This window comes from Citrus sinensis, chromosome 1 (assembly GCF_022201045.2).
Source record: "Citrus sinensis cultivar Valencia sweet orange chromosome 1, DVS_A1.0, whole genome shotgun sequence".
Classification (NCBI taxonomy): domain Eukaryota; kingdom Viridiplantae; phylum Streptophyta; class Magnoliopsida; order Sapindales; family Rutaceae; genus Citrus; species Citrus sinensis.
This window is the reverse complement of record NC_068556.1, coordinates 8617538-8641697: the sequence shown is the minus strand read 5'-3', so window position 1 is coordinate 8641697 and position 24160 is coordinate 8617538. Positions and strand designations below refer to the sequence as shown.

The 24160-nt window shown below is 35.3% G+C and overlaps 1 protein-coding gene across 1 annotated transcript; it reads right to left on the bottom strand.

Annotated features, from left to right (window-relative positions):
- Positions 1-21825: 21825 nt before the first annotated feature.
- On the bottom strand, positions 21826-23341 carry LOC102609656 (transcription factor MYB36-like). The gene is made up of 3 exons (XM_006475305.4): positions 22915-23341; positions 22671-22800; positions 21826-22485 (listed from the first exon to the last, which is right to left on the bottom strand). Exons 1-3 carry the CDS (start codon positions 23048-23050, stop codon positions 21969-21971), a joined length of 783 nt encoding a protein of 260 aa, XP_006475368.1. The 5' UTR covers positions 23051-23341; the 3' UTR covers positions 21826-21968.
- Positions 23342-24160: the final 819 nt, after the last annotated feature.

Genomic DNA, 24160 nt, shown 5'->3' with positions numbered 1-24160 from the left:
TAATCGATTAACCATAGATGTAGGCAAAATCATAGAAAAAGAAATTCGAGACTTTGCAACAAAAAAACAAAAATCAGCAATCTTGATATTCCTTTCCTTGATCATGAGTATATGTGAGGCATCAAGGGTGAAGTTTGAAGCAAATGATGAATGGGTAAAGAATGAAGGGGCCATCACAGCCAGAAAAGTGGAAAGAATTGCTGGAGAGTCTATAGCTACAGTAACTCTAGAATGCCCTGCTATAACAAGGCCAGAACAGGCTACAAAGGTCGAGAATATGCCTCAAGCGCTTAGCGAGGCAGTGCACACATGTGTTCAAGCCCAGATGGAAGAGAATATGAGATTTTGGACCTATTTGCAGAATTTGGAAGCCCAAAAATACCAATATACCCTGTACATAAAAAGTAAAGATGCAGAATTTCTAGACTTATTATTGCAGCAGTTCAATTTTAGAGAGGCAGATGAAGCGACTGTAATAAAAGAAAGTAAAGATGCTACAGCATGAAAATAGAGGGAATGAGAGTATGAGGAAGACCAACAACCAAAGTAAAAAGAAGTAAAAGATGCTGAAGCAGAAACAGAAGACTGAGAATGGGAAGAGGAAGAAGATGAAAAAAAGTGATATACAAAAAAGGAGGAAAGAAATGCAGAACTCCACAGCCAGAAAAGTGGAAAGAATTGCCGGAGAGTCTATAGCTACAGCAACTCTAGAATGCCTTGCTATAGCAGGGCCAGAACATGCTACAAAGGTCGAGAATATGCCTCAAGTGCTTAGCGAGACAGTGCACACGTGTTCAAGCCCAGATGGAAGAGAATATGAGATTTTGGACCTATTTGCAGCATTTGGAAGCCCAAAAATACCAATGTGCCTTGTACATAAAACATAAAGATGTAGAATTTCTAGACTTATTGTTGCAGCAGTTAAATTTTGGAGAGGCAGATGAAGCGGCTGCAATAAAAGAAAGTGAAGATGCTACAGCATGAAAATAGAGGGAATGAGAGTATGAGGAAGATCAACAACCAAAGCAAAAAGAAGTGAAAGATGCTGAAGTAGAAAAAGAAGACTCAGAATCGGAAGAGGAAGAAGAACAATGTCTCTACTTCAAAACTACTTCAATTACTTTACATGAATTTGTTTGGACCTTTTAGATATGCTAGTTTAAGTGGCAAATATTATGCTTTCGTAATTGTTAATGATTATTCCAGATACACATGGGTATTGTTCTTAGCTAATAAGGATAATGCCTTTGATGCATTTAGAATTTTTTGCAAAAAGGTTCAAAATAAAAAAGGTTATTCTATTTCTTGTATTCAAAGTGATCATTGTGGAGAATTTAAAAATCATGCATTTGAGATTTTTTGTAATGACTTTGGCATTGAGCATCAATTTTCATCTCCTAGAAGGCAAATCCAAGTTCCTTTGGACTCTAGAGTTATTAATGCCTTATAATTTACCCACTACTATTGAATGTGAATATACTCAATTTGCTGAGAATATGACTGTTAAGAAATGAGGGAAAGTGTTCAAAACCTTACTTGTCCTGGGTAGTGCATGGATGAACGAAGAAGGACGGGTAATTAAGAGAATTGATTTGAAGCCCATAGCAAAAGTTTGGGTCAAATTCTTAAAATCTAGGTTAATGCCCACCACTCACACCATTGCAATTTCACATAATCGATTAACCATAGATGTAGGCAAAATCATAGAAAAAGAAATTCGAGACTTTGCAACAAAAAAACAAAAATCAGCAATCTTGATATTCCTTTCCTTGATCATGAGTATATGTGAGGCATCAAGGGTGAAGTTTGAAGCAAATGATGAATGGGTAAAGAATGAAGGGGCCATCACAGCCAGAAAAGTGGAAAGAATTGCTGGAGAGTCTATAGCTACAGTAACTCTAGAATGCCCTGCTATAACAAGGCCAGAACAGGCTACAAAGGTCGAGAATATGCCTCAAGCGCTTAGCGAGGCAGTGCACACATGTGTTCAAGCCCAGATGGAAGAGAATATGAGATTTTGGACCTATTTGCAGAATTTGGAAGCCCAAAAATACCAATATACCCTGTACATAAAAAGTAAAGATGCAGAATTTCTAGACTTATTATTGCAGCAGTTCAATTTTAGAGAGGCAGATGAAGCGACTGTAATAAAAGAAAGTAAAGATGCTACAGCATGAAAATAGAGGGAATGAGAGTATGAGGAAGACCAACAACCAAAGTAAAAAGAAGTAAAAGATGCTGAAGCAGAAACAGAAGACTGAGAATGGGAAGAGGAAGAAGATGAAAAAAAGTGATATACAAAAAAGGAGGAAAGAAATGCAGAACTCCACAGCCAGAAAAGTGGAAAGAATTGCCGGAGAGTCTATAGCTACAGCAACTCTAGAATGCCTTGCTATAGCAGGGCCAGAACATGCTACAAAGGTCGAGAATATGCCTCAAGTGCTTAGCGAGACAGTGCACACGTGTTCAAGCCCAGATGGAAGAGAATATGAGATTTTGGACCTATTTGCAGCATTTGGAAGCCCAAAAATACCAATGTGCCTTGTACATAAAACATAAAGATGTAGAATTTCTAGACTTATTGTTGCAGCAGTTAAATTTTGGAGAGGCAGATGAAGCGGCTGCAATAAAAGAAAGTGAAGATGCTACAGCATGAAAATAGAGGGAATGAGAGTATGAGGAAGATCAACAACCAAAGCAAAAAGAAGTGAAAGATGCTGAAGTAGAAAAAGAAGACTCAGAATCGGAAGAGGAAGAAGAACAATGTCTCTACTTCAAAACTACTTCAATTACTTTACATGAATTTGTTTGGACCTTTTAGATATGCTAGTTTAAGTGGCAAATATTATGCTTTCGTAATTGTTAATGATTATTCCAGATACACATGGGTATTGTTCTTAGCTAATAAGGATAATGCCTTTGATGCATTTAGAATTTTTTGCAAAAAGGTTCAAAATAAAAAAGGTTATTCTATTTCTTGTATTCAAAGTGATCATTGTGGAGAATTTAAAAATCATGCATTTGAGATTTTTTGTAATGACTTTGGCATTGAGCATCAATTTTCATCTCCTAGAAGGCAAATCCAAGTTCCTTTGGACTCTAGAGTTATTAATGCCTTATAATTTACCCACTACTATTGAATGTGAATATACTCAATTTGCTGAGAATATGACTGTTAAGAAATGAGGGAAAGTGTTCAAAACCTTACTTGTCCTGGGTAGTGCATGGATGAACGAAGAAGGACGGGTAATTAAGAGAATTGATTTCAAGCCCATAGCAAAAGTTTGGGTCAAATTCTTAAAATCTAGGTTAATGCCCACCACTCACACCATTGCAATTTCACATAATCGATTAACCATAGATGTAGGCAAAATCATAGAAAAAGAAATTCGAGACTTTGCAACAAAAAAACAAAAATCAGCAATCTTGATATTCCTTTCCTTGATCATGAGTATATGTGAGGCATCAAGGGTGAAGTTTGAAGCAAATGATGAATGGGTAAAGAATGAAGGGGCCATCACAGCCAGAAAAGTGGAAAGAATTGCTGGAGAGTCTATAGCTACAGTAACTCTAGAATGCCCTGCTATAACAAGGCCAGAACAGGCTACAAAGGTCGAGAATATGCCTCAAGCGCTTAGCGAGGCAGTGCACACATGTGTTCAAGCCCAGATGGAAGAGAATATGAGATTTTGGACCTATTTGCAGAATTTGGAAGCCCAAAAATACCAATATACCCTGTACATAAAAAGTAAAGATGCAGAATTTCTAGACTTATTATTGCAGCAGTTCAATTTTAGAGAGGCAGATGAAGCGACTGTAATAAAAGAAAGTAAAGATGCTACAGCATGAAAATAGAGGGAATGAGAGTATGAGGAAGACCAACAACCAAAGTAAAAAGAAGTAAAAGATGCTGAAGCAGAAACAGAAGACTGAGAATGGGAAGAGGAAGAAGATGAAAAAAAGTGATATACAAAAAAGGAGGAAAGAAATGCAGAACTCCACAGCCAGAAAAGTGGAAAGAATTGCCGGAGAGTCTATAGCTACAGCAACTCTAGAATGCCTTGCTATAGCAGGGCCAGAACATGCTACAAAGGTCGAGAATATGCCTCAAGTGCTTAGCGAGACAGTGCACACGTGTTCAAGCCCAGATGGAAGAGAATATGAGATTTTGGACCTATTTGCAGCATTTGGAAGCCCAAAAATACCAATGTGCCTTGTACATAAAACATAAAGATGTAGAATTTCTAGACTTATTGTTGCAGCAGTTAAATTTTGGAGAGGCAGATGAAGCGGCTGCAATAAAAGAAAGTGAAGATGCTACAGCATGAAAATAGAGGGAATGAGAGTATGAGGAAGATCAACAACCAAAGCAAAAAGAAGTGAAAGATGCTGAAGTAGAAAAAGAAGACTCAGAATCGGAAGAGGAAGAAGAACAATGTCTCTACTTCAAAACTACTTCAATTACTTTACATGAATTTGTTTGGACCTTTTAGATATGCTAGTTTAAGTGGCAAATATTATGCTTTCGTAATTGTTAATGATTATTCCAGATACACATGGGTATTGTTCTTAGCTAATAAGGATAATGCCTTTGATGCATTTAGAATTTTTTGCAAAAAGGTTCAAAATAAAAAAGGTTATTCTATTTCTTGTATTCAAAGTGATCATTGTGGAGAATTTAAAAATCATGCATTTGAGATTTTTTGTAATGACTTTGGCATTGAGCATCAATTTTCATCTCCTAGAAGGCAAATCCAAGTTCCTTTGGACTCTAGAGTTATTAATGCCTTATAATTTACCCACTACTATTGAATGTGAATATACTCAATTTGCTGAGAATATGACTGTTAAGAAATGAGGGAAAGTGTTCAAAACCTTACTTGTCCTGGGTAGTGCATGGATGAACGAAGAAGGACGGGTAATTAAGAGAATTGATTTGAAGCCCATAGCAAAAGTTTGGGTCAAATTCTTAAAATCTAGGTTAATGCCCACCACTCACACCATTGCAATTTCACATAATCGATTAACCATAGATGTAGGCAAAATCATAGAAAAAGAAATTCGAGACTTTGCAACAAAAAAACAAAAATCAGCAATCTTGATATTCCTTTCCTTGATCATGAGTATATGTGAGGCATCAAGGGTGAAGTTTGAAGCAAATGATGAATGGGTAAAGAATGAAGGGGCCATCACAGCCAGAAAAGTGGAAAGAATTGCTGGAGAGTCTATAGCTACAGTAACTCTAGAATGCCCTGCTATAACAAGGCCAGAACAGGCTACAAAGGTCGAGAATATGCCTCAAGCGCTTAGCGAGGCAGTGCACACATGTGTTCAAGCCCAGATGGAAGAGAATATGAGATTTTGGACCTATTTGCAGCATTTGGAAGCCCAAAAATACCAATATACCCTGTACATAAAAAGTAAAGATGCAGAATTTCTAGACTTATTATTGCAGCAGTTCAATTTTAGAGAGGCAGATGAAGCGACTGTAATAAAAGAAAGTAAAGATGCTACAGCATGAAAATAGAGGGAATGAGAGTATGAGGAAGACCAACAACCAAAGTAAAAAGAAGTAAAAGATGCTGAAGCAGAAACAGAAGACTGAGAATGGGAAGAGGAAGAAGATGAAAAAAAGTGATATACAAAAAAGGAGGAAAGAAATGCAGAACTCCACAGCCAGAAAAGTGGAAAGAATTGCCGGAGAGTCTATAGCTACAGCAACTCTAGAATGCCTTGCTATAGCAGGGCCAGAACATGCTACAAAGGTCGAGAATATGCCTCAAGTGCTTAGCGAGACAGTGCACACGTGTTCAAGCCCAGATGGAAGAGAATATGAGATTTTGGACCTATTTGCAGCATTTGGAAGCCCAAAAATACCAATGTGCCTTGTACATAAAACATAAAGATGTAGAATTTCTAGACTTATTGTTGCAGCAGTTAAATTTTGGAGAGGCAGATGAAGCGGCTGCAATAAAAGAAAGTGAAGATGCTACAGCATGAAAATAGAGGGAATGAGAGTATGAGGAAGATCAACAACCAAAGCAAAAAGAAGTGAAAGATGCTGAAGTAGAAAAAGAAGACTCAGAATCGGAAGAGGAAGAAGAACAATGTCTCTACTTCAAAACTACTTCAATTACTTTACATGAATTTGTTTGGACCTTTTAGATATGCTAGTTTAAGTGGCAAATATTATGCTTTCGTAATTGTTAATGATTATTCCAGATACACATGGGTATTGTTCTTAGCTAATAAGGATAATGCCTTTGATGCATTTAGAATTTTTTGCAAAAAGGTTCAAAATAAAAAAGGTTATTCTATTTCTTGTATTCAAAGTGATCATTGTGGAGAATTTAAAAATCATGCATTTGAGATTTTTTGTAATGACTTTGGCATTGAGCATCAATTTTCATCTCCTAGAAGGCAAATCCAAGTTCCTTTGGACTCTAGAGTTATTAATGCCTTATAATTTACCCACTACTATTGAATGTGAATATACTCAATTTGCTGAGAATATGACTGTTAAGAAATGAGGGAAAGTGTTCAAAACCTTACTTGTCCTGGGTAGTGCATGGATGAACGAAGAAGGACGGGTAATTAAGAGAATTGATTTGAAGCCCATAGCAAAAGTTTGGGTCAAATTCTTAAAATCTAGGTTAATGCCCACCACTCACACCATTGCAATTTCACATAATCGATTAACCATAGATGTAGGCAAAATCATAGAAAAAGAAATTCGAGACTTTGCAACAAAAAAACAAAAATCAGCAATCTTGATATTCCTTTCCTTGATCATGAGTATATGTGAGGCATCAAGGGTGAAGTTTGAAGCAAATGATGAATGGGTAAAGAATGAAGGGGCCATCACAGCCAGAAAAGTGGAAAGAATTGCTGGAGAGTCTATAGCTACAGTAACTCTAGAATGCCCTGCTATAACAAGGCCAGAACAGGCTACAAAGGTCGAGAATATGCCTCAAGCGCTTAGCGAGGCAGTGCACACATGTGTTCAAGCCCAGATGGAAGAGAATATGAGATTTTGGACCTATTTGCAGCATTTGGAAGCCCAAAAATACCAATATACCCTGTACATAAAAAGTAAAGATGCAGAATTTCTAGACTTATTATTGCAGCAGTTCAATTTTAGAGAGGCAGATGAAGCGACTGTAATAAAAGAAAGTAAAGATGCTACAGCATGAAAATAGAGGGAATGAGAGTATGAGGAAGACCAACAACCAAAGTAAAAAGAAGTAAAAGATGCTGAAGCAGAAACAGAAGACTGAGAATGGGAAGAGGAAGAAGATGAAAAAAAGTGATATACAAAAAAGGAGGAAAGAAATGCAGAACTCCACAGCCAGAAAAGTGGAAAGAATTGCCGGAGAGTCTATAGCTACAGCAACTCTAGAATGCCTTGCTATAGCAGGGCCAGAACATGCTACAAAGGTCGAGAATATGCCTCAAGTGCTTAGCGAGACAGTGCACACGTGTTCAAGCCCAGATGGAAGAGAATATGAGATTTTGGACCTATTTGCAGCATTTGGAAGCCCAAAAATACCAATGTGCCTTGTACATAAAACATAAAGATGTAGAATTTCTAGACTTATTGTTGCAGCAGTTAAATTTTGGAGAGGCAGATGAAGCGGCTGCAATAAAAGAAAGTGAAGATGCTACAGCATGAAAATAGAGGGAATGAGAGTATGAGGAAGATCAACAACCAAAGCAAAAAGAAGTGAAAGATGCTGAAGTAGAAAAAGAAGACTCAGAATCGGAAGAGGAAGAAGAACAATGTCTCTACTTCAAAACTACTTCAATTACTTTACATGAATTTGTTTGGACCTTTTAGATATGCTAGTTTAAGTGGCAAATATTATGCTTTCGTAATTGTTAATGATTATTCCAGATACACATGGGTATTGTTCTTAGCTAATAAGGATAATGCCTTTGATGCATTTAGAATTTTTTGCAAAAAGGTTCAAAATAAAAAAGGTTATTCTATTTCTTGTATTCAAAGTGATCATTGTGGAGAATTTAAAAATCATGCATTTGAGATTTTTTGTAATGACTTTGGCATTGAGCATCAATTTTCATCTCCTAGAAGGCAAATCCAAGTTCCTTTGGACTCTAGAGTTATTAATGCCTTATAATTTACCCACTACTATTGAATGTGAATATACTCAATTTGCTGAGAATATGACTGTTAAGAAATGAGGGAAAGTGTTCAAAACCTTACTTGTCCTGGGTAGTGCATGGATGAACGAAGAAGGACGGGTAATTAAGAGAATTGATTTGAAGCCCATAGCAAAAGTTTGGGTCAAATTCTTAAAATCTAGGTTAATGCCCACCACTCACACCATTGCAATTTCACATAATCGATTAACCATAGATGTAGGCAAAATCATAGAAAAAGAAATTCGAGACTTTGCAACAAAAAAACAAAAATCAGCAATCTTGATATTCCTTTCCTTGATCATGAGTATATGTGAGGCATCAAGGGTGAAGTTTGAAGCAAATGATGAATGGGTAAAGAATGAAGGGGCCATCACAGCCAGAAAAGTGGAAAGAATTGCTGGAGAGTCTATAGCTACAGTAACTCTAGAATGCCCTGCTATAACAAGGCCAGAACAGGCTACAAAGGTCGAGAATATGCCTCAAGCGCTTAGCGAGGCAGTGCACACATGTGTTCAAGCCCAGATGGAAGAGAATATGAGATTTTGGACCTATTTGCAGAATTTGGAAGCCCAAAAATACCAATATACCCTGTACATAAAAAGTAAAGATGCAGAATTTCTAGACTTATTATTGCAGCAGTTCAATTTTAGAGAGGCAGATGAAGCGACTGTAATAAAAGAAAGTAAAGATGCTACAGCATGAAAATAGAGGGAATGAGAGTATGAGGAAGACCAACAACCAAAGTAAAAAGAAGTAAAAGATGCTGAAGCAGAAACAGAAGACTGAGAATGGGAAGAGGAAGAAGATGAAAAAAAGTGATATACAAAAAAGGAGGAAAGAAATGCAGAACTCCACAGCCAGAAAAGTGGAAAGAATTGCCGGAGAGTCTATAGCTACAGCAACTCTAGAATGCCTTGCTATAGCAGGGCCAGAACATGCTACAAAGGTCGAGAATATGCCTCAAGTGCTTAGCGAGACAGTGCACACGTGTTCAAGCCCAGATGGAAGAGAATATGAGATTTTGGACCTATTTGCAGCATTTGGAAGCCCAAAAATACCAATGTGCCTTGTACATAAAACATAAAGATGTAGAATTTCTAGACTTATTGTTGCAGCAGTTAAATTTTGGAGAGGCAGATGAAGCGGCTGCAATAAAAGAAAGTGAAGATGCTACAGCATGAAAATAGAGGGAATGAGAGTATGAGGAAGATCAACAACCAAAGCAAAAAGAAGTGAAAGATGCTGAAGTAGAAAAAGAAGACTCAGAATCGGAAGAGGAAGAAGAACAATGTCTCTACTTCAAAACTACTTCAATTACTTTACATGAATTTGTTTGGACCTTTTAGATATGCTAGTTTAAGTGGCAAATATTATGCTTTCGTAATTGTTAATGATTATTCCAGATACACATGGGTATTGTTCTTAGCTAATAAGGATAATGCCTTTGATGCATTTAGAATTTTTTGCAAAAAGGTTCAAAATAAAAAAGGTTATTCTATTTCTTGTATTCAAAGTGATCATTGTGGAGAATTTAAAAATCATGCATTTGAGATTTTTTGTAATGACTTTGGCATTGAGCATCAATTTTCATCTCCTAGAAGGCAAATCCAAGTTCCTTTGGACTCTAGAGTTATTAATGCCTTATAATTTACCCACTACTATTGAATGTGAATATACTCAATTTGCTGAGAATATGACTGTTAAGAAATGAGGGAAAGTGTTCAAAACCTTACTTGTCCTGGGTAGTGCATGGATGAACGAAGAAGGACGGGTAATTAAGAGAATTGATTTGAAGCCCATAGCAAAAGTTTGGGTCAAATTCTTAAAATCTAGGTTAATGCCCACCACTCACACCATTGCAATTTCACATAATCGATTAACCATAGATGTAGGCAAAATCATAGAAAAAGAAATTCGAGACTTTGCAACAAAAAAACAAAAATCAGCAATCTTGATATTCCTTTCCTTGATCATGAGTATATGTGAGGCATCAAGGGTGAAGTTTGAAGCAAATGATGAATGGGTAAAGAATGAAGGGGCCATCACAGCCAGAAAAGTGGAAAGAATTGCTGGAGAGTCTATAGCTACAGTAACTCTAGAATGCCCTGCTATAACAAGGCCAGAACAGGCTACAAAGGTCGAGAATATGCCTCAAGCGCTTAGCGAGGCAGTGCACACATGTGTTCAAGCCCAGATGGAAGAGAATATGAGATTTTGGACCTATTTGCAGCATTTGGAAGCCCAAAAATACCAATATACCCTGTACATAAAAAGTAAAGATGCAGAATTTCTAGACTTATTATTGCAGCAGTTCAATTTTAGAGAGGCAGATGAAGCGACTGTAATAAAAGAAAGTAAAGATGCTACAGCATGAAAATAGAGGGAATGAGAGTATGAGGAAGACCAACAACCAAAGTAAAAAGAAGTAAAAGATGCTGAAGCAGAAACAGAAGACTGAGAATGGGAAGAGGAAGAAGATGAAAAAAAGTGATATACAAAAAAGGAGGAAAGAAATGCAGAACTCCACAGCCAGAAAAGTGGAAAGAATTGCCGGAGAGTCTATAGCTACAGCAACTCTAGAATGCCTTGCTATAGCAGGGCCAGAACATGCTACAAAGGTCGAGAATATGCCTCAAGTGCTTAGCGAGACAGTGCACACGTGTTCAAGCCCAGATGGAAGAGAATATGAGATTTTGGACCTATTTGCAGCATTTGGAAGCCCAAAAATACCAATGTGCCTTGTACATAAAACATAAAGATGTAGAATTTCTAGACTTATTGTTGCAGCAGTTAAATTTTGGAGAGGCAGATGAAGCGGCTGCAATAAAAGAAAGTGAAGATGCTACAGCATGAAAATAGAGGGAATGAGAGTATGAGGAAGATCAACAACCAAAGCAAAAAGAAGTGAAAGATGCTGAAGTAGAAAAAGAAGACTCAGAATCGGAAGAGGAAGAAGAACAATGTCTCTACTTCAAAACTACTTCAATTACTTTACATGAATTTGTTTGGACCTTTTAGATATGCTAGTTTAAGTGGCAAATATTATGCTTTCGTAATTGTTAATGATTATTCCAGATACACATGGGTATTGTTCTTAGCTAATAAGGATAATGCCTTTGATGCATTTAGAATTTTTTGCAAAAAGGTTCAAAATAAAAAAGGTTATTCTATTTCTTGTATTCAAAGTGATCATTGTGGAGAATTTAAAAATCATGCATTTGAGATTTTTTGTAATGACTTTGGCATTGAGCATCAATTTTCATCTCCTAGAAGGCAAATCCAAGTTCCTTTGGACTCTAGAGTTATTAATGCCTTATAATTTACCCACTACTATTGAATGTGAATATACTCAATTTGCTGAGAATATGACTGTTAAGAAATGAGGGAAAGTGTTCAAAACCTTACTTGTCCTGGGTAGTGCATGGATGAACGAAGAAGGACGGGTAATTAAGAGAATTGATTTGAAGCCCATAGCAAAAGTTTGGGTCAAATTCTTAAAATCTAGGTTAATGCCCACCACTCACACCATTGCAATTTCACATAATCGATTAACCATAGATGTAGGCAAAATCATAGAAAAAGAAATTTGAGACTTTGCAACAAAAAAACAAAAATCAGCAATCTTGATATTCCTTTCCTTGATCATGAGTATATGTGAGGCATCAAGGGTGAAGTTTGAAGCAAATGATGAATGGGTAAAGAATGAAGGGGCCATCACAGCCAGAAAAGTGGAAAGAATTGCTGGAGAGTCTATAGCTACAGTAACTCTAGAATGCCCTGCTATAACAAGGCCAGAACAGGCTACAAAGGTCGAGAATATGCCTCAAGCGCTTAGCGAGGCAGTGCACACATGTGTTCAAGCCCAGATGGAAGAGAATATGAGATTTTGGACCTATTTGCAGCATTTGGAAGCCCAAAAATACCAATATACCCTGTACATAAAAAGTAAAGATGCAGAATTTCTAGACTTATTATTGCAGCAGTTCAATTTTAGAGAGGCAGATGAAGCGACTGTAATAAAAGAAAGTAAAGATGCTACAGCATGAAAATAGAGGGAATGAGAGTATGAGGAAGACCAACAACCAAAGTAAAAAGAAGTAAAAGATGCTGAAGCAGAAACAGAAGACTGAGAATGGGAAGAGGAAGAAGATGAAAAAAAGTGATATACAAAAAAGGAGGAAAGAAATGCAGAACTCCACAGCCAGAAAAGTGGAAAGAATTGCCGGAGAGTCTATAGCTACAGCAACTCTAGAATGCCTTGCTATAGCAGGGCCAGAACATGCTACAAAGGTCGAGAATATGCCTCAAGTGCTTAGCGAGACAGTGCACACGTGTTCAAGCCCAGATGGAAGAGAATATGAGATTTTGGACCTATTTGCAGCATTTGGAAGCCCAAAAATACCAATGTGCCTTGTACATAAAACATAAAGATGTAGAATTTCTAGACTTATTGTTGCAGCAGTTAAATTTTGGAGAGGCAGATGAAGCGGCTGCAATAAAAGAAAGTGAAGATGCTACAGCATGAAAATAGAGGGAATGAGAGTATGAGGAAGATCAACAACCAAAGCAAAAAGAAGTGAAAGATGCTGAAGTAGAAAAAGAAGACTCAGAATCGGAAGAGGAAGAAGAACAATGTCTCTACTTCAAAACTACTTCAATTACTTTACATGAATTTGTTTGGACCTTTTAGATATGCTAGTTTAAGTGGCAAATATTATGCTTTCGTAATTGTTAATGATTATTCCAGATACACATGGGTATTGTTCTTAGCTAATAAGGATAATGCCTTTGATGCATTTAGAATTTTTTGCAAAAAGGTTCAAAATAAAAAAGGTTATTCTATTTCTTGTATTCAAAGTGATCATTGTGGAGAATTTAAAAATCATGCATTTGAGATTTTTTGTAATGACTTTGGCATTGAGCATCAATTTTCATCTCCTAGAAGGCAAATCCAAGTTCCTTTGGACTCTAGAGTTATTAATGCCTTATAATTTACCCACTACTATTGAATGTGAATATACTCAATTTGCTGAGAATATGACTGTTAAGAAATGAGGGAAAGTGTTCAAAACCTTACTTGTCCTGGGTAGTGCATGGATGAACGAAGAAGGACGGGTAATTAAGAGAATTGATTTGAAGCCCATATCAAAAGTTTGGGTCAAATTCTTAAAATCTAGGTTAATGCCCACCACTCACACCATTGCAATTTCACATAATCGATTAACCATAGATGTAGGCAAAATCATAGAAAAAGAAATTCGAGACTTTGCAACAAAAAAACAAAAATCAGCAATCTTGATATTCCTTTCCTTGATCATGAGTATATGTGAGGCATCAAGGGTGAAGTTTGAAGCAAATGATGAATGGGTAAAGAATGAAGGGGCCATCACAGCCAGAAAAGTGGAAAGAATTGCTGGAGAGTCTATAGCTACAGTAACTCTAGAATGCCCTGCTATAACAAGGCCAGAACAGGCTACAAAGGTCGAGAATATGCCTCAAGCGCTTAGCGAGGCAGTGCACACATGTGTTCAAGCCCAGATGGAAGAGAATATGAGATTTTGGACCTATTTGCAGCATTTGGAAGCCCAAAAATACCAATATACCCTGTACATAAAAAGTAAAGATGCAGAATTTCTAGACTTATTATTGCAGCAGTTCAATTTTAGAGAGGCAGATGAAGCGACTGTAATAAAAGAAAGTAAAGATGCTACAGCATGAAAATAGAGGGAATGAGAGTATGAGGAAGACCAACAACCAAAGTAAAAAGAAGTAAAAGATGCTGAAGCAGAAACAGAAGACTGAGAATGGGAAGAGGAAGAAGATGAAAAAAAGTGATATACAAAAAAGGAGGAAAGAAATGCAGAACTCCACAGCCAGAAAAGTGGAAAGAATTGCCGGAGAGTCTATAGCTACAGCAACTCTAGAATGCCTTGCTATAGCAGGGCCAGAACATGCTACAAAGGTCGAGAATATGCCTCAAGTGCTTAGCGAGACAGTGCACACGTGTTCAAGCCCAGATGGAAGAGAATATGAGATTTTGGACCTATTTGCAGCATTTGGAAGCCCAAAAATACCAATGTGCCTTGTACATAAAACATAAAGATGTAGAATTTCTAGACTTATTGTTGCAGCAGTTAAATTTTGGAGAGGCAGATGAAGCGGCTGCAATAAAAGAAAGTGAAGATGCTACAGCATGAAAATAGAGGGAATGAGAGTATGAGGAAGATCAACAACCAAAGCAAAAAGAAGTGAAAGATGCTGAAGTAGAAAAAGAAGACTCAGAATCGGAAGAAGAAGAAGATGAAAAAGGGGGAGATACAAAAAATGAGGAAAGAAAGGCAGAACTCCACTCCACAGCTAGAAAAGTGGAAAGAATTGCTGGAGAGTCTATAGCTGCAGCAACTCCAGAATGCCCTGCTATAGCAGGGCCAGAACATGCTACAAAGGTCGAGAATATGCCTCAAGTGCTTAGCGAGACAGTGCACACGTGTTCAAGCCCAGATGGAAGAGAATATGAGATTTTGGACCTATTTGCAGCATTTGGAAGCCCAAAAATACCAATGTGCCCTGTACATAAAAAGTAAAGATGCAGAATTTCTAAACTTATTGTTGCAGCAGTTCAATTTTGGAGAGGCAGATGAAGCGGCTGCAATAAAAGAAAGTAAAGATGCTGCAGCAGGAAAAGAGAGGGAATAAGAGTATGAGGAAGATCAACAACCAAAGCAAAAAGAAGTAAAGGATGTTGAAGTAGAAACAAAAGACTCAGAAGGGGAAGATGAAGAAGAGGGAGATACAGAAAAGGAGGAAAGAGAGGCAGAACTTCTAATGGTAACTCTCTCTCGCAAAGAAAATAAGAAGATTTTGGAAAAAGAGGAGTCAAAACCAGATTGGGAAGAGGATATGGATGCAGCTACAGAGCAAGCAATTATTAAAATTACTAGAACAAAAGAAGCAAGAAGTGTCCTGAGAGACCTTATTGCCAGCATCACTGTTTAGGAATCTGCTGTAGCAAAATCAATCCCAGCTGCTACACAAAAAACTCCAACTAAATCTTCTGCCATAACTACCAGGGTATCTAGCAAGCTCAAAGGGGCACAAGCCTCTGAAGGTGTTACAGCACCAGAAGAGCCAGAGCATAAGCGAACCAGACCAATGCAGCCTAAAGCTATTGAACCTGCTGGAACCCAACCAATCAGTCCAACTCCGAGTTAAAAAAAGAAACAACCAATTGCCATAACACAAGGTTCACCTAAAGAACGTTTATGAAGCGCAACTAAGAAGTAGTGTACCTTTTTCAGCAACAGCTGCAGCAGAACATCCAACAACAGGGGAGTATTCCCTGCCAGCCAATTTAATTTTTCAATTTCTGAATTTTTTTAATTTTAAATTGTTTATTTTCCATTTCTTTCTTATTAGTGTATGCATGTGTGGTTTGTTTTGTTTTGTGTGCTTCTGAGGACACAACACCTTAACAGTTTGGGGGATTATGTTATGGTGTAATGTGTTTGGAGTGGGTGTTTGTGTTGTGCGTTATGTGTTATGTGTTATGTGAAGCTCTATTATCTAGTATTTGTGTATGGATTGGAAAACCTAATAAAGATAAATTGAGTGTCATTCAGTATAGATGAAGGTTGAAATTTTGTCTCAACACTTCGGCTTTGGTTGAGTTTCATGAGCATACTGTAGCAAAGCTAGGAAAACCAAAAAATGGTAGAAAATATCTTAGGTTTAGGAGAAATTTTTTGTTAAACTACGCTTGTTATTAAATAAATTCTACTCCACTAGCTTAAGTTGCTGAGTCACCAGGGCTGAGTATGCACCCCATATGTAGACTTAAGTCAAAAGGCAACAAGAGCTATGAGCATTGCTGTAGTAACTATAAAAATAAATAAATAAATCCTCTATCTAGGATATTGAGTAGCCAAGTCTGTTCATGAGCCCCATGTTTAGCCTTAAGTTAAAGGTGTCTTTAGATAAGACTATATTATAACATTTTACATGTTATTGCTGCAACAACTTTAATCTGTATATTGGTTGAGTATTTGGGTGTTATCATTACAAGTGATAGATATTTACATAAAAAATTAATGATACATTAAAGAGAATTTGAAGTGATTGAATTTTTTTTTTTTTTTACTGCAGCACAGTTTGAGCATATTTGTGACTTCTGCCCCCAAATGTAAATGCACTTATATTTTACCTCTGAGTTATATATAATGTCTGTGCAATGTTGTAGTACCTCTGGAATTTGATTAAAGTGACGCACACACACTTTGAACAGAATGAGGCCTACGTCTAGAACTGAGCTGCTATGAAAATTTTGCATGATTAAAAGTGTGATCTGAGGGTTGATGAATCCTTACAAACTTGATGACAAAGCTAAGTTATTTGTTGCATGATTGTGTGATTGAAGTGTTAGTGTTGTTATCATTACTTGAGGACAAGTAATGGTTCAAGCTTGGGGGTGTGATAACTCTATGAAATGAGAGTTATCATGATACTTTTAGACTTTAATCAGTAGTACTTAGATAGTAAATTATGTGCTTTTATTACATTTTAGTTATATTTTGTATGAACATCCATTTTAGTTTAATTCTAATAAATTGAGTTGTTTTTGAAATAATTTGTTCTTATATTATATGCTTACTTGTAAATGACTGAAAGCTCAAATTTTAAGTAAGGAATGTTGTTGTAATAGACTTCCAAAGACAATGAAAGAACTTGGCTACAGAAGAATTGAAACAAATAAGAAACAGTGAAGATGCTCTAGTTGTTGTTGTAACACCATTGTTGTAGCACCATTACTGTAGCAATCCTGGAGAAATGACAAAGAAGATTTTGCACGCGTCAACTGAAAGATTATGATCTGGAGTTTCCAAAAATAGAAGATACGCGTCGTAAACTTCCAGTTGCCCTAATTCCAAGTTATAAAATAAGCACGCATGAGAAAAAAAAAAGTCGTCACTCAAGGAAAAATCACAGAGAAAAACAAAAGAAAAAACATAAAATAAAAGAGATTTAATAGAGGAATCACAGTGAATAAGAAGGAGAGATCGCAAGATCAAGCGAACTTCAACTTTCTATCTTGTTTTCTTATTTTCTATTTATTTATGGGGATGTATTTGATGGTTGAAACTTTTTTATTTATTTTTCTATCATAAATCATGAACTGAATTTGATTGTAGTTGAGTGATAAACGATCTTAATAAATGTTTGACTGATATATGCGTGTTGTTCTGTATTTGCCATAACATTTTACTTTAATTGTATTTATTTTATTTCTCTATTTCGACTGACTACCTATTTAAAGATACTAGGTAAGAAAGAGCCTAAAAAATGTATAATTTAGTGGATCTAATTAAGACAATACTTGATTTTAGATTAGCTTTCCCAACTCGAGTTAATCTCAATTTGAATAGGGTTGTGCTTGATCTTAAATTAGTGATAAACTAGACATAATGATTCACCTTATAGGGCAAATGAAACCTAGATCAATTAATGCTATATTTAATATTAGAGTAACAATTGGTCACTGTTAGGTTGTGTTAGATATAAGATATCCAACAAGCAACAGCTGAGGATGTATGAGGGATTCTGCCAGTGTTGTAGTAGATGTTGTAGCACCGGTACTGTAATTAAAAAATAGTCAATGCCATTAAGTGAGTTTGTTCACTCAACTACTCTAATCCCATTGGTTTTATCCTTCTGTTTGACGTAAGAATTTTCTTTATTTTATTTTATTTATTGCATTTTTACTTTAATTCGTTTATTAGTTTTATTAGTTGCTTTATTTTCATTTAAAACAAAACTGCATTGTTAAGGTTGCTGTAGCAAATCTGATAATATCAATCCTTGTGAAGACGATCCAAATATTCATCAATATATTACTTGTTATGTACACTTGTAGCTTGACACCCATAGCATTAGAGATTGCACACACCAATAGGCCTGGGCCAGGCTTGGGCTGGGCCTGAGTTTTTCCATAAAATGTAAAATATTTTTTTAATAAAATAAAAAAAATTAAATTAAAGATAATTATCTAATACATAATAAAATAATAGTCCAATACACAAGATATTAGTAACACAACATAATAAATCACAAATACTAATATAAAAATATATTAATTTAATATTTTTAGTTTTTTATTTAAATTTAATTTATTTTTTATTTATAAATTAAAAAGCTCATGCTTTCCTAGGCTCTTATCTAGGCCCAATATGTGTAGGCTTTGAATTTTTCAATCCTTATCTAGGCTCTTATTTAGGCCCACGGGCCTAGGCTGAGTCGTCCCGGGCTTTTTTGACAACCCCATTGTTGTTGTTGTTGTTATAAGTGCATGGAGTGATGGGCTTGAAAAAGCACATCAAACATGTGGATTTAAAAAAATGCGCCAGGTATGTAGACTTGGAAAAAAAAAAGAGAAAAAAAGGTTGCCAACTTTTTTTAGGCACGGTATGGCATGACCCATTCACTTTAGAGGGTCGTGCCGCATCGGCTCATGGGCCCTAGAGGGCCTTGATTTGATGGGTCGTGCAATGCATTGGCTACGTTTAGGTACACCTAATCATTCTTCTTATAAAATAACTAAAGATAAAGTAAAATTATTACATGGCCTCAAAGGTTTAACTGAGTGGTTTTCGAGTAGCGTCATTTAACCAGCCACCTAAGTTTAAATTTTAAAAAAGTTAGGGATGAAAAATTAATTTGCAATTTTACTAAGTTATATCATCGAGAATTTGCAACAAACCTAAAAATATAATTACCCATGAACTTTCAGGCTGACATATTCTAAAATTAGGTAGCTGCTAATAAGTTGCTGTACATAACTTGGCGCGGCTGCAATTGATTTAAATTTGTCCATATACCTACCTTTTTGGAAAAAAATAATAATAAGAATAAGAAAAAGGTCAAAAAGTAAAAATTGAAATTGTCCCGTGAATGAGCAGTTACTAATTGAATTGCATCCGTAAACCGTATGGAATATACAGATGCATACACGTGTTAAAGTGAGAGTTATCTATTATAATAATTATTTACGTCACGAAGAGAGAAATTGATGTGTCATATCTCTGATTTGGATAAGATAAAATAAACAATTAATAATCTTTTTCTTGACTCGATCAACTCCCAGGAGTTAATTCAAACTGAGCGCTCACGACGAAAGACTCCACAATTTGACGTGTAATTTTTTGGACTATAAAAAAGAAAGATTATCTTGTTAATTAATTAATTAATATTACACATAATCGAACGTTCTAATTAATAATTAAGCTGGTTTTGAAGGCCCTTATGTACTGAAATTACATTGAATAATCCAAATTAAATGAAGCTGCTTCGGTGGCAAAAGTGATGTAATAGACATGCAGTTACGTTCAAAGAAGAAGCTTCTAATTTTAGTATTGAGCAGCTTATGCTTAACAATATAAAATCCCATGCATAAAATTTAGCTCATTAAAAGTGATGGCTTTCAAATAAAATCCCGAAATACAAACGTCGTATTCTTTTTTTTTTTTAATGTTTCTGGGCATTACATAAAGTCAACATAAGCCTTCTATTGAAACAAATTTAAAAGATTTGGTCTGGCCACATGCTTCCCAAGTTGACATAAAGGAAAAACAAAATGAAAAACGATGGAATATTGAATGTCATATGTTTAACGAAAGTTCCAGGAAATAAATAGATGACAAGTGGGTTATGAAATATTTAAAAAATAAATAAATTTCGCTCTTACTATTGATATAATGAGGGCTCAAAGTCCTAATTTGCACAAATTGTTGAATGATATAAAGCGAATATAGTCAATTTCAGTAATTTTTTTATTCTTAATCATATTTTTCATTCCATATTAATGATCAAAATTCTTGCTATCGTCAGATTTCCGTAATTAGAGGGAGCAAGTTTTTAGTTCTTTTTGTTTAATATATGCAATAGAATCAAAATTTAATACAATTAAAGCTCACTTAAATGTACAATTAATTAACTGGAACACATCATAATAATAAATTTTCAAAGAGATTCGAACCTTCCACCTAGAATTAAGGGGATGAGGTAACGGACAGCTGAGAGAGCACCTTTAAACAACAGCAGATACAAAATTCTCAACATAATATTAGTTCTAAGAACGGTGATTTTGATCCGGTGATGCAGCAAGCAAGTTTTCCATCAAAACCCTAGCCCTACGCTAAGTATATAGCCTCTTGGACTTCACTTCAGTTTTTGTCCAAACATTTGAACAGAAGGGAACGTCAATTTCCTCAAAAGCAAGTCTTGCATATGCTAGAGACTAGTCATGACTTTTAATTTACAAAGAGTTAGAATAGCCGCCCGACAAATGGTCAACGGACAAATAAGGTAAAATTTGAATTTTACAAATTTGCATACGTCTTTGTCCTTGACTGTGTGAATGAGACCATACTCTGTGACGAAGACTAGCAACATTCATATAGAAAAGCTGCTTTCCGATGATTTTCTGCGAAATTTCATTTGAGTGTAAGCCTCCGCAGCTTTCTATTTGCTTAACTACAATGATTTTGTTCCCGTTTTTGTACATCGATTGATCTATCACTTTCTTTTTCTTTAAATTATATGGCCGATTCGCTGAACAATACCAGCAGCTTAAACTTTTGGTTTTGGAAAATTAAAAGTGCCAGCAGCTATTAGTAGGTGAATGAGTTTATTGTTTGGCTAAATATATAAGGCCCGACACATATGAGTAAGATTCATGCGCTTAAAAATACTCATGAGTTTCTATATGATATTAATAAAAAAGACTGACTTACTCCATGCCTTACAGTGGAATAATCTCTCTCAATTCTTATCCTTTGTTTTGAATGTGTGAATCGCTTGGACTTCTACACAAGGAATCAACAAGAAAAATATATTACACTTACGGTTCATGTTATGTTAACATTATATGTAACATACAATAATCCTTAAGTTACTACTCAAAATTAAAAAATTACAACATATGAAATAATTAAATTATCATAGGTGATAACTTGTGGTCTACTATTTATTATATTATATGTAATATAGTTCAAGCCCTGTACTTATTATGTATCAATTTGTTCATATTATTTTGTTGCACCTACTTAAGTACGGTCAATTTCATACTTTAACAGTTATTGATAGATGTGAGAAGTTTTCTTCTTCTTTGAAAAATACTAAAAGAGTAAAGTGGTCAGGTATGTTGCCCTTATAATTATAATGGTAGTAGTTTAAACCCCCATAAAAATATTATAAGAATAATTTCTTCTTTAATTATATTATATAATTAAATAGAGACATGTATGAATTATAATAGAGCAATAATCTCACATAATTTATTAAAAAATAAATAAATAAATGAACAAATGAATCAAGCGAGCTGCCAAACCCAAACACAATTTTCATGATAGCTAACCAGTCATCAGATCCAAACTTTATTTTGTCGCCCACATGTTCTACATATTCATGAACACTTTAATCACTTTTTGGGGAGAAAATAAAAGTACTAATAATTATTTAAACAAAAGTGTTTTCTGAAAATGCATTTCAATTACACCTTTCTTTTATTAATTGAATATTACACAACAGTGCAACACAATCCTAAAACAGTGAATTAATTAAGCTTCCCACTGTTGAAAGTTCCCAAAATTAAACACATATTAGACACAAACATTTCAACACAAAGTGCATTAATAATTTAATTCACAATCTAATGGAACAATTAATTGAACAATTTTGTCTAGAACAGTTAATAGGTACTAATATATAAATTAATTTAATATTATCATGAGTTAGCCTTAGTGCTTGAGAAAATTTTAGCCACCTAAACATTGAGCAACTTCATTGCTTGCTTTCTCAAAATCAAACCCATTGAGAAGTTCATACGAATACTCAAAATCAAAATCATCCAACAGGATTCCTTCATCCTCAACATTTCCATTAGCAGACCGCAAGTCGTAATTGTTCTCCAGAGTTGATGAAGAAGATGAAATGGAAAGACTTGAAGCAGCAGCAGCTTCTTGAGTAGTCGATGTCATTTTATTACCATAGTTGCTATTTGCACTCGGGTCAAAAATCATCCCTTGAGGGGCAGGATGATTTTGATGGTAATAACAATTAATGTCACTTACATATGGCAAAAATGCACCAGCAGCAGAATCGGCACTCAAGTAGTAAGATGAATTTCCAAATTCTTCAGGAATTGTTGAAACTGAAACTTGAGTGTTGTCCGACAGCTTTCCTGCCAAAACATTTTTCTTCAACTTGGTGTTCCAATAATTCTTTACATCATTGTCAGTTCTTCCTGGCAGCTGAGAAGCTATAACAGACCACCTAATCAAATAAATTAAAAAATTATAAATTAATACTAATCTATTAGATCGAACTCAAGTAACCATGGAGTCGAAGCGTGTTCACAGCCAACCGAGTCAGGACAAAGGACAATATTCACACATGCGCTACAAACAAGCATAATAAAAATTAAATTCATTATATGAAATGATTTGATAAAGACTTGCCTACTTCCCATGGTACAATAAAGATTGCATATGATGGTATCTTCTTCCTTAGTAAATCCTCCATGCTTAATATCTGGCCTTAGATAATTTAGCCATCTGAGCCGACAACTCTTGCCACATCTATTAAGGCCTAAAACATTTATAGTTGTAAAATAACATGCAAATAATAAAGTTTGAAAAATAAAATATTGATTAAGCATGCAGCAGATCATTCAAAAATGAGTAATTAATTAAAATTAATTACCTGCTTTCTTGGGTAAAGCAATCCAGTTGCCGCCATTTCCAAATTGCTCAAGGTAATTTTTGAGAATCGAGTCTTCTTCAGCAGACCAAGGTCCTCTTTTAACGTTAGCTTTGTCACAACATGGAGCTCTTCCCATCTTCACAGAAATTATTCACAGCTCACTTAGCTTAACTAATTTTGAAGCTATACATATATATAAGAAAATGTGTTATCTTATCTTATGGCTTTTATTTAAAGATGAATTTATAAGAACATTTCAATAATTGACTTCGTCTTGACTCGCTCTCTCTCTATATATTTTTCAAAAGATGGTTCAGTTTGTACAATCTTTTGAGTTGATAACTTAAATTAAAAAAATAACTTAGAGCGCAGTCAATGTGGATGCTTGAGAAAGTGCGGAGCTTCATGCTTCTGCTGTGTAATAACATATAGCATCAGTTTTTTCTATATATATACATATATATACACACACACACACCATGTACGTATATGAATAGATATTTTATTCGATAATAACAAAATGGGTAATTAATTAAGTATATATTAATTTACCCCGAGTGATGCTTAACGCGTTTTCAACTTGACCACTAGGCCTTACCAATTGTCGCTAGACATCAATAATAATGCACGCTTTGATTTGGTTGTCATAATTGGGACGGGATCGAAATTTCAAATTTGACCATTCACAGTTACTGTATAAGAAGTTTATACCGAATACACGTGTTCATGACTTCATATCTTGCTGACTTTAGTATTGGCTTATATCTAGCAACGCCTTCTTGGAACATACATACACACACACACACACACACACACATATATATATATATATATATAAATTAAGGCAACTGGGATGGATCCCTCAATCATATTATAATTATGAGTTTTGATTTGTAAAATCATGCTTTTCAAAATATTTTTATCTTTAAGTGAAATTGTTATGTTTGGATAACAATCAAATGAAATTGGACCTTTACAAAGGCTGGATTCGATGCTACTTAGCAAAGAATCATCAAAAGAGATGAATCGCCCATCTCTTAGGACAGCAAGGATAGAAGTATCCAAGCCTTCTTTGGTTAAGGGTTTTATTCCGACTTGAATAAGACCGATGTGAACATAATTGAAATTCTTTTCTTTTAATTTCTTTAAAGAATGCTCATAAAACAAGTGAATTGTTTCAAATGGATTTGAAAGAGTTATGTCACGATCTTCAGTCTTTATAATATAATCACTCTTTAAAAAATCA